The 15,713-nt window shown below is 45.4% G+C and overlaps 1 protein-coding gene across 3 annotated transcripts in view; it reads right to left on the bottom strand.

Annotated features, from left to right (window-relative positions):
* The window catches only part of SMS (spermine synthase), a 48,390-nt gene extending 33,557 nt beyond the window's left edge, over nucleotides 1-14,833 (bottom strand). For 2 of the 3 annotated variants that reach the window (XM_081565951.1, XM_081565950.1), the window contains exon 1: nucleotides 14,675-14,833. In XM_081565951.1, coding sequence (XP_081422077.1) covers nucleotides 14,675-14,723 — 49 coding nt within the window. In that variant the 5' untranslated portion in view covers nucleotides 14,724-14,833. Of the gene's footprint in view, nucleotides 1-13,943; nucleotides 14,214-14,674 lie in introns of those variants that run through there. The other variant, XM_081565952.1, reaches the window with a different exon arrangement.
* Nucleotides 14,834-15,713: the final 880 nt, after the last annotated feature.

Below are 15,713 nucleotides of genomic sequence, written 5' to 3' on the forward strand. Positions count from 1 at the left end.
TTAGGCTGCGTTCCTTTCTGCTTGCCACATTTAAGCAGCACCTGGCTTATAAAACTTAGGACCGCCCCGCCCCCCAATTTTATTGTCTCCTAGGTCTCTCCCACGAAGCTCGAGTAATTTAAGCTCCAAGAGGTTGTTAATTATTTCCATGGTTGCACCATGCCCAAGAGGTGAGGCCCCAAACCCAGCCTCCTTCCTTTCCACTTCCCACTCCCCAGACCCTGGAATTTCCAGAGCTCCCTGCCCTCCCTGATACTTGGTACCAGGCGCCCTCCGATCAACCTCCTCCACACACATCCAGGTCAGAGAGCCCACCCCTACTCCCGCCTCCTCTTTCCAGACATCTGCACTCTCTCTGTGGGAGGATGGCCCCGAAGCTGTTGGCAGATCTGTTTGCAGCTCCCCACAAGAGGAAGCATAAAAGCAGGTATCCTTTGCCCAAAACCCGAGACTCTGATGCGTCAGAGAACTGAAGAGCCAGGCTTGGGTTGTGCAGTTTACCAGCTTTCTGGTCTTCTTGATAGACTCCTAAAGAGGAAGCAAGGGAAAATGGACTCCAAATACAGTTGGAAATCAGTCAAGTATCTGCTTTAAAAGTCCTCTCAGGTATCCTCATCTTCATAGTGGTGTGTTCACAGGACCGTATGCTTTGATCACAACTCAGAACTGTACGCTAAAGTTTACTCTATGTAAAATATATCATTTAAAAAAAAAACCTTCCAGAGTTACCAACCCCACTGGCATAACTACTCTGAGAACAACAAAATAGCATAAGCATTCCTCATGGGCCCCGTTCCACCCCAGCTAACAGCCTAAGGGTTCAAGAACAACATCCTCTGAACGCACACTGAATATGCTAGGTTAAAAAAAAAGAATATTGTGAGGCAGAAGCAACAAGGCCACATTAGTGAAATCAAATGATAAACAGATGTCTTCAGAGTTTATCAAAAACACACTGAAATTTAAAATGATATTTTTTGAAAATTTAATTTTAACAATGAGTCTGTGTATCAGAAGACTTCTCAGACGTTCAAAAACCTAATTCATTTCCAGGGATTAAAGTGAAGGTCAAGCAGGTGCTTCCTCGGTCTGTCTTAGGTTCGACAACTTGGTCATATACTCCATGTTTATAACAGCTGCAGGGTGATTAATCTCATCACACAAAACTCACGCCAACAGGAATGTTCAAAGCAGCATGACTCACAGTCAAAAAGTGAAAACACCCAACAGCCCATCAAGTTATAAATGAATAAGTAAAGTGTGATACTATCTACACCATGGACAATTATTTTGCCACAGAAGGAACGCGATATTGACATAAGCTACAACAGATGCTAAGTGGAAGAGGCCAGCCACAAAGGACCACACATTGTATGATTCCATTTATATGAAATGGCCAGAAAAAGCAAATCCCTAGAGACAAAAAGCAAATTAGTGGCTGCCAGGCCCTGGGATATAGGGATCTAGAAGGAATGAATGGAGTTATGGCAAAGGGGCATAGGGTTTCTTCCTGGAGTGACGAGAATGTTCTAAAATTGTAGTTATGGTCGCACAACTTGGAATATAATAAAAACCACTGAACTTTAATTAAGCAATTGTATGAGTCATCTCTCTCAGTAAAGTGGTCCAAAACCATTCAAACAAACAAACGGCACTTTTATACTCTCAATTACTGGGGGGTAATCAAGGCAACAAACTTCCAGAAGCCAGTTTCTACCTTTCAATCAACCATTAGACAGGCCCCAGAGACTTCCCTGGCAGTCCAGTGGTTAAGACTTCAAGCTTCCACTACAGGGGGTGCCGGATCAATCCCTTGTCAGGGAATTAAGATCCTGTAAGCCACCCAGCCAAAGGGGGAAAAAAAAAAACAAAAAAAAACAGGCACCAGTTCAAAGGGGTAGCAAGGGGTAGTCTTCTGTACCCATCCCCACCAATCACCACCCTCATCATTTAGCATGTGTTTGAAGGGCTGCCTCATGTAGATGCTGTCTGAGGCCTTGGAGATGGTTTCCTGCCACTACACATGTCTGCAGCCCATGTCAGTGCCTTGGGTTCGATCACAGCGTTGAAGCTACAGTTATGAATATTGTATATTTGAAAGCTGCTGGGAGAGTGGACCTGAAAAGTTCTCATCACAAGGGAAGTAATTTGTAATTATGTGTGGTTATGGATGTTAAGCAGACATTGGGCAATCATTTTGCAATATTTCCACTCATTGAATCACTACCTGAAAATGTTATGTCAATTACAATTGCCTCAATAAAAAACATAAATAAATCCCAGCATCAGGGTGGGGCTGCAGAATTCTGAAAGGGACAATGACATCAACACTTTGGGCATATTTTCAGAGCACAATTTCTGATATGCACATAGAAGAAAAACTAAATCAGGAAAAAATTACTCAAGACAGAAAGCAAAGGACCTATTGAAGTTGAATTGACAGCCATACACCACAGAAATAACACCCTAGCTCTTTTCATGCAAACGTATGTTAAGGAAAACCATATGGGACTGTTTACAGTACCAGCCACAATGACTATTTCTTAAAACTCACACTGTGGTGCACTCAGGACACTGTCAACTCGTTGCTAATTGCTTCACCACCCTGCCTCCCCTTTCCCACCACAGGAGCAGTGAAAAGGGCATTTCCCACAGCCACGTGGGCCCCCAACACCTACTGGGGAGGTGGCAGGAGCCTGGCTCTACTTTAAAATAACAGCAACTCAGAAACAATCTCCTTAGGAAACTAGAGGAGGATTTAAAAAAGAGTAATCTATGAGACACAACTGTCATCCCTCTATACTCTGGAACCAGAACACTAATATTAATACCATAGTGTAGCTCTTCTTCCTGGTACGGCCATTTCCCTGAAGACCAGGAGACTCTTCAAAGTACAGCCACCACCCACAAGCCTCAGTGGGCAAAGGGAGGGGGGAACCTCCCGCCCCAGAGGTGGCATGTGGCTCAGACTCTCCCGTCCTCACATCCTGACTTAGCCCACGTGGGAGGCTAAAACCAAGAGTTATAAAATGAAGCAGAGAAAAGGGAGGTTAAGCAAAAACCTGGCTTTCCTTCGGTGGTGGGGGACCTGACACTTTTTGTTCGTGGCCATGAGGCGCTGAACATCAAGCCGCTTGCCCTCTCCTGGGAGCCGCTGGAGAAACGCCATGGCCCTGGCTTTCAGGGAAGAAAGAAGGCAACCGGCCCGGAGGTGTGGAGGAGACCAAGGGAAGATCACCAGGTCAGAGGACACAGAGAAGAGGTCACGGGCACAATAAACCCTCTCTGAGGGTCAGGCTCACCCTGACAGACAGGAAGGGGAAGTTCAAGGGAGCTAAAGCAGGCCCAGCAGCACCTCCAAAAGGACAAGCAGGTGGCAAGAGGGGAAGGACAGGGTCTGAGGTTAGAGGACAGAAGACCTGAGGCACCTGGCCCAGGAGGACCGAGCAGCTCCTGTAACACTTTAGTTCAACACTGCTGTCCACTGCGGGGCATGGAGAGGAGTCCACCCACCACCTGCCACCTCCCCCTCATCTCCCAGAGCGGCAGGAGGAGGTCACATGACAGGCTGATCCAAGGAGGCATGGCCTTCGGCTCCACTCAGAAGGAGAACAAGATTTCTTTCCCAAAGTAGAAAAGGCAGGACTTTTTTTTTAAGTCCAGGAAGGATGAAATAAGTTTTCCAATCACTTAAACAATATGAATGTCCAGCTTTCTTCCCACTAACTTTAGGTGGGCAGGCTCTCTCCCAGCTCAGACCTATTATGAAAAACATGTATGTTGCTATAAAAAAATGCTACGGTTTCTGCCAGAGTTTCTATGCTAGGCTGCAAATCAACCATGAAATACGATTTCCGGAGATAGAGCAGTTTGGACTTTGTGAACTCGGATGTCAAAAATCACATTCATGTCAGAAATGCCCCGAGGCAGCCCGGATACCCTCCCTTGCTCTGGCTTTGGCTAGGCCAGACTCAGCCAAGTCAACACCCAAGTCTGCCCGCCTCAGAAGGGTCCAGGAGGTGCCTGCAAAGTGCGGCTGGAGAATGGCACAACAACAAAGACAGAGGGCACAGGGAGGGGCATGTGCTACGACAGATGGTGAGGCACCTGGGACCTGTAGTTGCACATTTTCCAGACGGCTCTGAAGCTGGCTTCGATATCTAAAGGCAGCGGTGAGCAGGCTTGCTTTGTGAGGGCCACACAGAAATGACAACAGGCTTTGCAGGCTGAGTCGGGTCCTGTCACAAACGTCTGTATGCGACTGATTTACTGCCCTTTAAAAAGGCAGTGGGAACTCCCTGGTAGTCCAGCGGTTAGGACTAGGCACTTTCACTGCCAAACGCCTGGGTTCAATCCCTGGTTTGGGAACTAAGACCCCACAAGCCTTTGCAGCGTTGTTGGAAATTAAAAAAAAAGTAAAAAGGCAGAAATCATTCTTAGCTGGAGGACGGTACAAAAAGATGATGCCAGAAGGGCAGGATTTGGTCCCAGGGCCTTAGTTTGCTGACCCCAAGTCTGAGATCTTTTCCAACTCTAAATTCTTGAACAAGCACAGGGAAGCTCAGGTGTAATTCAACAAGCTGAATTTCCAGAAGTGACATTCTAAAATTCAAGACGGGAATAATCTGAGGGACATTTTCTACATTTAACTTAGCAACTTACTAAATATGGAAAAAAATAACAGCTAATAACCGGCATAACTAAGAACCCTGCATTTTAAGGAATACATAAAAGTTTCATTAGTAGCTAATAGGAATAGCCTCACACTAGAGAGTTAAGAGTATTTTAAAGTACCAGCCTTCATTTTAAAGTCTCAAATCACAAAGCTGTGCTCCCACTTCCAAGAACTTAGAAAAAGCGAAAAATAAACCCAAAGCAACCATGTTGACGTACGGCAGAAACCAACCAATATTGTGATTATCCTTCAGTTAAAAATAAATAAAAAACCCAAAGCAAGCAGAGGAAGGGAACAGGATAACAGCAGAAATCGATGAAACTGAAAGCAAAAAACTATAGAGAAATCAGTGAAGCAAAAAACTGTTTCTTTGAAAAGGTCAATAAAATTGACAAACTCTAGCAAGACTGATGAAAAAAAAAAAATACAGATCACCAGTATTAGGAACCAAAGAACTATCATTCCAAATGCTGCAAACACCAGAAGGATAATAAGGGAATCCTACAAACAATTATATACACATAAATTTGACAATTTAAGGATACAAACTAATTTCTCAAAAAACACAAACCACAACCCACCAATATGAAACAGGTAATCTGAACAGCCCTATAACTTAAGGAAATTGAACTTGAAATTTTAAAATTCCAAATAAAAGAAATCTTGAGGCCCAGATAGTTTCACTAGAGAATTCTACCACACATTTAAAGAATTAAACACTGGGATGGGGAGGGAGGTGGGAGGGGGTTCAGGATGGGGAACACATGTAAACCCATGGCTGATTCATGTCAATGTATGGCAAAAACCACTACAATATTGTAAAGTAATTAGCCCCCAACTAAAATAAATAAATTTATTTAAAAAAAAGAATTAAACACCAATTCTACATAATCTCTTATAGAAAATAAAAAAGGAGAGAACACTTCCAAATTCATTTTATGAAGCCATTATCCTAACAGCAAAACAAGACAAAGTTAGCCCCAAAAGAGAAACCTACAGACCAGACCAATAACCCTCATGAACAGAAACACAAAAATCTTTAACAAATTCTTTAAATCCTTAATCTCGCAATATGGAAAAATTATTATGTACCATGACCAAATGTGATTTACTCCAGGTATACAAGTTCAATACTTTAAAAAAAAAATCAATTTGATGTACCATATTAATAAACTAGGGAAGAAAATAAAAACACATGGTATTAATTGATGAGGAAAATTATTTGATATACTTCAACACCCATTCAAAATAAAAGCTCCTAGAAAATAAGAACAGAGGGGCATGTCCACATAACTTGATAAAGAGTTATCTACAAAAAACCTACAACCAGCATCGTACTTAACGTTAATGGACAGAATGCTGTCAGTAAGGAGGCAAGAATGTCTGCTCTCACTGCCGCCATTCAACAAAGTACTGAAAGTGCAGCCAGCTCAATAAGGCCAAGGCATCAAGATGTACTCATGGCGACAGAGCTAATAAGTTAAGTGGTAAAGCTAGGATCCAAAGTCAAGCAACTGGGCTCCAAAGATCCAGTGCTTTTAATCTCAGCACAGTGCTGTCTCCTTTAGTTATATATGGGACGAGAATAAGCCATTTGTCTCACATACCAACACATCCACAGTGGTTATCTACTTGTCATAAGATCAGAGATCCGGGTTTTTCCCCATTTCCCTACACCCTGTAGGTAGTCTAAAATGAGCACATAACTTAAAACGAAAACACCTAAAATGACAAATGTATAAACCATTACTTGAACAGCTTCTGCAGTTTCTTCAAGGAAAGCCATACCCTCTATGCAAAGAAAAAAAAAAATGCATGCGAACTCTATTAACAATTTAACATTCTCAAAATGCTGTCTTTTTAAATGACCTATCCTATTCCAAACAGAAAAATTGATGTTAAGCTCTTTTTCTCTCCAACCTAGACAGACTCCATTTAGGAACATCAAACACTTGGACTGACAGGCCCACGACTCTTCCTACAACCCTAGAACTAACTGGGCCACTTAGCTACAGCATTAAACAGTTCAAAACTTCAGTGTTATACCCCTACTGTTTTCCCAAGTGTGAACCACGGCACTGGTTCTAAGAAAACGGGTCCCATAAGTCAGTCACAGGATGTAATGCACAGCATGATGACTATGCATTAGTGACTATAGTTAACACCATACTACATATTTGCAAGTTACTAAGAAGAGATGTTACAGTTCTCACCCGAGGAAAAAATAATTTTCAAATTATGTATGGCGCCAGATGTTAACTAGACTTACTGTAGTGATCATTTTGCAATATATACACATATTGAATTATGACGCTGTACACCTGCAATGAATACAATGCTATGAGTCAATACACCTCAATAAAAAAAAGAAAGGGCCCCATGTTGAACCCAGTTTGAGATCTCTTCTAATATTTTCTAGAAATTCAGAATGCCCATTATCCTATCAGTACTGCTTGACCACTGTGATCTGCATTTGGTGTTAAACGTAACAGTAGCCTAGAAACTGCTCAGGAGTCTCACAGGAGAAATTTCCATTCCAGGGGAAAAGAGAGCCATGCAACAGAAACCCATGGAAGTGTTATCTTAAAAATCAAAATCTCTTCTTAAACTTCTGCTTTAGTAACTTAGAGTGGTCCTTTAAGCAGACCAACCTTCAAATCACATGCCAACCCTTTATTTTCTGCCTCTTTTTTTGCCAGCAAAACTTTCCTCATCTTTCAGTAAGTGAAATTCACACCTCTTTATACCTGATCATCTTTACCCACTGGCAGAAGTTCAAAGTGCTCAGCACTAAGTATTGCAATTAGTGTGAAGTGTTTTATGTATCGCTTGACACTCTTCCAAATGTTTTATTGGACATCCCACCCAACAACACAATGTGTGGGATTCTGGTATCATTGGTGCCTTTATGCAAAAGGTGAAATTAAGGTACATGCGAAACTACCCAGAGGGTCAAGTCAGCTCAGAATCCCAGAATATGCTACTGGATCTTACCAGCTCCTTTTGACTCTGCAACTTAGCACATAAATATCTTTCATCACAAGTACAGCCACTAGTTCAGGGGCTCTTTCCAGAACACAAGCGACATCGTCAATTTAACGAAATGCAAGCCCACCACAACTTAGGGCTGCAGAGTTGTCTTTTTCCTGGGGTCTGGAAAAGTGCCTAGCTGTAAGGGTTTAAGAACATTTGTGCAATGGTTTACATACTTGGTTTGCAGAATTCAACTGAGGAGGTTTCCTGACTTTTCAAAAGAACTGAGCCTGTAATTAAACTACCATGAAATGGTGGTTGGAGCCACAGCGCACACCAGCAGGTTTAGGTTACAACTGCAGTGAAATGGTGGATTAAAATGCCCAGAATATGCGTGACTCCAAAAACTAAACTCAATAATAGCTTTCTTGAACACGTTTCTAAACAGATGCTCAACCACAATCCAGTAACTTTCAAACGAATCCTTACCTGCCAAGGGTTACTATAACCACGGTGGTCTCAATTCAAATTACAAAGTCCATAATTCCAAATCTTTCCTTGGTCCCAAGTTCAACACCAAAAGCGCTAACTTTTCCAAGTTTTGAGAGACCACAGCACTTCAGTCTACCTCCCAAGAAGGTAGGGGAGGCATTCAAATAAAACCATTTACATTATACAATTAAGAGGATATACAAAGAGGAACTTCCCTGGCAGGCCAATGCTTAAAACCCTGCACTTCCACTGCAGGGGGTGGGGGTTCAATCCCCGTTCAGGAAACTAAGACCCAGCATGCTGCATAGGGCAGCCAAAAAAAAAAAAAAAAAAATAGGAGACAAAGAAGATTCCAAACTGGTAACTCCTCCACTGCAAAAATGAAACCAGCTTTCCCCCACAAAAATAAAACAAAAAACCCACAAGACAAACCATATACCAGTTGGTTATTAAACTGGAAAACACTTTTGAAGAAACCATCACCTGCAGAGCTTCAGATTACTTGAAAAAAATACCTCTTGTTAGCTGGGGTGGGGATTATTCCTAATACCTGGATTATGGAGTCAATTTCTTAAACAGCTATCATCCTTTCCAAAGCATCTAAAATAACTAGAGAACTACCAAGTAAGAACTAGATGAGGATTTTTGATATAAAGCAAAAGTATTAACAATTTTACCATATGTTACCTCTACAGGCTTAAAGATACGGGTATAGTTTCAGAACTGTACTTGAAAAAACCATTAAGGTTTACACAATTTTTAAATGGCAAGCTCACAAGATGAATTCCGAGCAATGTGCAATTATTCAGCCTGGGGTCAAATAGAGCACGATCTCAAGTCTTGCAGAGTTGGGAGCGAAGAGCATGCCAAACACAGGCTGACTCCAAGGAGAGACCTCCCCAGGCAGACTAGAAAACATTTTCAAAGACAATTAAGGTATGAGAGAATACCTACGTAACACAAAAAATACCTTCCCTGGGGCTGTTAGAAAATTAATTCTAAGTCCAGATGCTATGTGGAAGCACAAGGAGTGTGAGACTCAAGTGTGTGTTGGGTGAGGATACAGAATGGGTAGAAATGGACCTTCATGGACCCTGCAAGTGCTGATAAGGAGTCTCAAGTCATTCTGTAGCGTGATGAAGAGTCACAGAAGGGCTTTGAAATGGGAAAAGGGGCAGGGATCTGTCTACCGAGCCCTTCCCCAACAAGGGAGACAAGTTGAGAGATTGTGGCCAAGAACAGTAGCCAGGAAAAAGGTGAGCAAGGAATTTGAGAGGGCAGCAGGTACAATCCACAGGACTTGAAGAGTGGATGGGCACAGTTTCTGGTACATGGGGTTTTTTGGTTTTAATGAGGATCCTATTACTGTGTGGGGGTTCTCATACTTAATCAGCATCAGAATTGCTGGGAGGAAAGCTGGTTAAAAATGTAAATTCCAGGTACTACCCAGCCCTCAAAGACTGTGTGATTCATGTCAGTCTAGTGTGGGGCCTGTGAATGCCTTTTCCCCACTCAGCAGCCGCCTCAAGTTTCATTGTTAAAGCAGGGGTGTGGGTGTGGGTGGTGTCATGGTGGTGCATAAAGTGTAATGGGACAAAGATAATGATAATGCTGAAGGAGTAGGGAGAAAGCTTTTTCTACTCTTGAACAAAAGAACAAAAAAGCTAGATGCAATCAAAAGTGGTTTAAGTTTTACGCTTATAGTTATAGCTACTGAAAATACACAAAGATGATATGTTTCCACCAGAAAGCAGCTCAGTAAACACATGCAAGAGGAGGAGCTTGGTGGAGAAGCTGAGGGTTCACAAACTCAGGGAGGGAGGGTCACCCGAAGCCATAGGCTTTGCTGGGTACCAAGTGCTAACCAACCTCAGTGCAAACCTCAGGGGAAGGTAAGGCCCATCCTCCACCCCACCGGCACCATGGAGACTTCCAAAAAGAACCAGGGAAATTTTGCTAATGATTTACCACCCAGATCACAACTTGGTTAGAACTTACACTGGGGATTCTCTACCTCAGCACCACAGATATGATGGCTTGTCACTGCACTGTAGTACGTTTAGCAGCATCCTTGGCCTACTAGATGCTGATAGCACCTCCCCAAGCTGAGAAAACATAGTGATAAATTGGTGGAGGGTGAAGCAGGGGACATGGCCACTGAGAAGCACTGCCTTAACTAAGAGGCTTCACAGTTGTAGAATGAACAAAAAGGCCTTGGAATCAGAGAGACAGGGCTTTGAGTCACAGATAGCCCACTTAAGAGAAAAACTTCAATGTGCTTATGTATTCATTCACCTTTAAAATGGGGATAAGAGAACCCACCATATAGGTTTGCTGTGAGGATTACATAAAATAATGTCTTCTGAGCTTAGGGCAGTGCCTAGCCCAGGAGACAATTAGTAAACATTGGCTTTCATGTTTTCAAAAAGATGTTTTGAAGAAGCAGGGATATTTGCTTACAGCTTTGGCCTCGGTGGAAGCGCAGTGCAGTGAAGTCGCCCAGTTGTGTCCGACTCTTTGTGACCCCATGAACTGTAGCCTACCATGCTCCTCCGTCCCTGGGATTTTCCAGGCAAGAGTACTGGAGTGGGTTGCCATTTTCTTCTCCAGAGTATTTCCCCGACCCAGGGATCGAACCCAGGTCTGAGCTACCAGGGAAGTCCTAACCTCCTCCCAAAGGAACAATATAGAGAAATGACAGTCCCAGTCCTCTCTCTAGCTCCTAGGATCTATGGGTTGACGGACTCCCAAAGGGCCACTGGACACAAATCAGGGGCTCTGTGAACATAGATGAGAAAAATATACATCCTTATTTTCACTAACTGAAACTTAACATTTTATTCATTGCTGCTTGTAAAACTGCACATTACCAGCTACCTGGCCGTTGTCACAACAGAAGCATAGTTTTTCCTTATCAAATAATAGCTGAAATACCAATTTTCTTGGCTCTACTTCAAAATTATGGAAATTATGAGGCCTGAAGCTAGACTATGTTTTAATGCGTTACTAAAGAAGCATATATTACTATTTACTATGCCACATATTAGAGGGTTTATTTTGAAGATGTTCTTTTTTAAAAAAATGGGTTATTTTACACATTTAAAATTCTTATGCTGAGAAGAGTTCCACAGGCTTTCCCAATGAGGGTTAAAGGCAATATGATTTAAGAACCCCTATCCTACACCTTTTTTGGCTAAGCCCTTAATTCCCAAGGAGACTTATGTTGTTTTTGTGTTTGTTTTTGGCAGTGGCACCCGCTTGCAGGATCTCAGGCCCCAACCAGGGATTGAACCCAAGCCATGTCAGTGAAAGCCCAGAATCCTAACCACGAAGCCATCAGCGAACATCCACGTTCTTAATTTATTAAATAAGATTTTTGTTATGAAACTAATTTGTTCATTTGAATGACACAAGTCACTTTGTTTCCCTACCTAAACTATAGATCAGTGGTCCAAAAGGCGGACCCAATAGCATTGGCCACATTTCGCCACTCAGGACCCATTCTCCACATTCTAAAGGTAAATGTGTGCCTGGTTTTCCTCTAGTGGACTTGAACCAGCTTTCCACCTTTAACATAACACCAATCAGGTATTGTATTTAACCAGTACTTCTCAAACATCTATGATGTATCAGAACCAACAGGTCTGTATCGCAGACCATGAAGGTCAGCTTTCAAAGATACTCCCAGCCCAGGGACGAAATGGACATGAAAAGGAAGACTGCTACCTTTCCAGGGCAGGCAGAGGTCATGCGTACCTCACTTTCCTCTATCTATAAAGCACACTTGCTGGCTGCCTGGTGTAAACAAACCACGTGTCCTCCACCTGCCCAGAGATGCTTAAGCTATACCAACGTGGGACATATTTATTCTTGTTAGCCTCAGGCTGAGAAATCACAAAGTGTTTTCTGGGCTCAAGGGTCTTCATAGTCGAATACTTCACTTATAAGAAGATCAAAGATGAGATTTTTTTTTCAGCAGAAATTAAAATTTCCTGAGTTACCTCATCAACCAGAACTAAACAGGCACCGCCAGGCCCAACCTATAATTGGCTGCAATGGCCCAGTGGCTGCTGGGTACTAGCTGGCTTGCACTGGTAACTAAGTTATACAGAATCGCAACATAGTAAAAAACTAAGCGGTTCAATTTAATTCCATTAAAATCACATCATGGAACTGGAGCATTAAGAAGGATTACTGACAAATGGGAAAAAGAACATGATTCCAGGCTCCACAGGCATTTGACTCACCCTTGAGTCACATCCAATACTCACATGCCGAGAGTAATGTCTTTTGACTCATTATTATCAATTAAAATAAATGTTTTTGGAGACCTCACAGGTGGTAGACTTCTCACCAAGTGCCCCTTAATGAGAACCAAACACTTTGATCCTAGTTTAGCCAGATCCCTTTATTTTACCTAAGGACAGCAAGGGTGACATGCCTCCCCCAAAGTCAAGTGATGGGGGGAATACAATAAGAATCAGGGCTCTCCTCCCAAAACAGTTCTGCAGGGACTCACGATCTAACACAGATGCATACTCACGTGTCCCCTTAGTATCTGTTTCTTCACCTTGCCATCAAAACTTTTTCATCTTGAAGATTAACAATCTGGGAATTAAGAGTAACTGGCTGGGAATTCTCCTCAATCTTTTTGTTTTTTTTAAACTTTCTCTGCACACAACTAAATTATTTAGATGCTACTTCCACACCTCACCAACTTCGAACCTGTCAGCTTCTCCTGCTCCCTTCCAAACTGCAGGTCCAAGAGTTCTCTCTCCCTCTCTAGCCAGTGACTGCCCCAAATGTACAAGTTCTCTCATTTTTCCCCTGGCTTCTACAAAGGAACACAGAAGGCCATTGGGAAGGACCTGAATTAAGCTGAAAAGTGTTTAAGGCTTCAAGCAAGGACACTCAGATTAAGGGAAGTGCCAAAATCTTGCAGCCTCATCGTTACCCTCCTGAGAGCCTAGAAAACCCACCTGTTCAATGAGAACAGGTGCGTGTTCATACATGCTTGTCACCAAAAACTCAACTTAGCAGCTGAGTGACCTTGAACCACGATTTCTTCCTCAAGCCTCACTCTCCTCACCTCTAAGTTGTGTATGCTAGAAGCTTCACTAAGACCTAAAGCTAGCAGGCTAATTACTCAACAAAATCTTTTTAGCTATCTGCAATCACCATTTCATCTCCTGATTCTCCCCAGCCATCTCCAGCCTCACAAAGGAGCGAACTAAGAAATGCTTTTTTTTTCCTTGTCACTTCCCCACCACCCAAATAAACTGATACTACTTAACCTGGTAGTGTTTTACAGAAACTCCGTTGAAAGTCCGGGGCGGGGGAGCCCTACGAAGTGCGCACTCCTTCTCCATTGTTACCACAAGGCTCAGAAAGGTTGAGAAAGTCACAACCAGAGCCAGTCAAGACACGACGCAAACGTAGGTCTTCCTTCTGTCCCTAAAGCCTTGTTTTTTCTCTCTCATCTTATGCCTTTGGAAAACATTTACATTGGGGGAGAAAATGCTAAGTGAGTACTCAGAAGTTCTTTTTAAAAAAAGCTGGGTGGGGGGAGAGAAAGTGTGAAAGTAATGTTTTCAACAGTAACAGAAAAGGTGGCTCTAGCCAATAGGGAGGAAGACAGTGAAAAAGCAAGACCTGGGTGAGACGCTCCAAGTAGGACGGACGGGAAGCGCAGATTCAAGTCTGCGGCACTCACAGGTTTAAAAGCCACCAGAAAAAAGACCAGCAGTCCTACCCCTCCCCCCCACCCCGTGTTAGAAGCACCAGAAAAAGGCGTGAAGAATACCCTTCGTCTCAACGATTCCTGCAGTCGGTCCGGACTTTCCCAGCCCTCTGTTCTGGCCGGCTCGCGGTCTTCGAAGCCTCCCTGATCCCAAGACTTAACAGTTCCCGCGCTCGGACCTCACCCCCCCCGCCCCCAATAATAATATAATCATCGTTTCCTTTTCCCCTGCCCCGTTCCTTTCCGGGGGAATCTGCCTCCTACGCAGTCGTCTGAGAATTCTGCGAGCGCGGCGCGGTCCTGCCCCAGGCCGGCTCCCACGAGGGGAGCCCCCGCCCCCGGGGAATTTACCCGCCTCAGGGAACTGGGACGAGGAACGGTCCCGCGGGCCGGCCCCCGCGCACGCCCCCCGCCCCCGGGGGGGGCTAGCCCCCCACGGAGTCTTCCTCCCGCGCGGGGGACGCGAGGGGACCCCGACGGGGACGACCGATCCCGCGTGGGACGCGGGTGGACGACCCGGGCCCCGGAGGGCAGCACGGTGCGGGTCGAGGAGGGAGCCGGCGCGGCCCCTCCGGGCCCCGCGCTCCCGCCTGGACCGAGCGCGGCGGGAGGAGGAGCGCGGCCTCCGCGCGGGCGCCGGTGCACGCGGCAGCCGGGGAGACGCCCGCGCCGGAGCCGGGGCCGCGCGGCCGTCCGCATTGTTCGGCCCGCGGCGCGCGCCCCGCCCGGCCCGGCCGGCCCCAGCCCGCTCGGCGGCGGGAGCGACAGGGCAGGTGGCGGGCGCGCGCCCTCACCTTTGGCGCCGAGCATGAAGTCGAGGGTGCTGTGCCGTGCTGCTGCCATAGTGAGGCGAGGCCCTGGGCCATGCCTGGGGGAGACGGCCGGGGAAACTGGGGGGGCCGCGCGGCGTGTCAGGCTGCGGCCGGCGGGGAGTGCGCCGCGCCGGGGAGGCCGAGGGTAGGAGGTGGGAGGGGCCGCCGGGAGCCACCCGGGGCGCCGGGGGCGGGGTCGGGCCCGCCTCTGGGAGGGAAGAAGAGAGGACGACCGCAGCCCCGGACTCGGAGCGCCGGGTGTGAGGCCGCGAAGGCAATGGTGGAAACGTGGGCGCCGTGCTCCCCGGCGTGCGTCACCAATGGCCGCGCCCCGCGCCGAGGATCGGGCGGGCGCTCCCGCCGTCCGTTAGGTCACCTTAGGTTTAAACCGCGCAGCACGACTTCCGGGGGGCCCACCCCCCCGCACTTCCCCCAGACCGGCCCCCAAGCCCAGGCCCCTCTGATTTCCTGGCCAAGCCAAGAAAATGAAATGCTTGTATCCACCCTGGAGTCTAAAAGTACTGCCGCCTTTTTCTTAACTCTTCAAATGCTACAATTTAATCCATTAGAATTGTCATTTCCATTATCATCAGCCAGGGCCGGCTCAGCGTTTCAGCACCGAATAGAAAGCTCTTGGGTATTACATGTTAGTTACCTACGTTTTTTGTGAAAAATGGGAACAGGGAAGAAGCAAGTGAGAGGCAAACGTAGTTAATGTTAATTTGAAAAATTACAGCTTCTAGAGTTGCTCGTCCATCGCTGATGGCTCTGTTCATGGCAGTGAACCTTTCTGCTGGGGGCTTCTCTATGACTTCGGGGTTCTAGCTGGTATTCAACAAGATGTGCAAAGGAGAGGGCATCAGTATCTGGGCACTAAAGCCTTCTTGATGACACTATCACTGGGCAAAGGCCTCCATCATCCCATCAGTCCTCTGTGCCTCTCCCTGCGTTGCCAGGTTCCTCAGGAATTGCTGAAATGGCTGGACAAAGTCTAGAACAGTGAACTCTACCTCCTTGTTAC

The sequence above is a fragment of the Giraffa tippelskirchi genome, chromosome X (genome assembly GCF_054371585.1).
Source record: "Giraffa tippelskirchi isolate mGirTip1 chromosome X, T2T-mGirTip1v1.2.pri, whole genome shotgun sequence".
Lineage (NCBI taxonomy): Eukaryota > Metazoa > Chordata > Mammalia > Artiodactyla > Giraffidae > Giraffa > Giraffa tippelskirchi.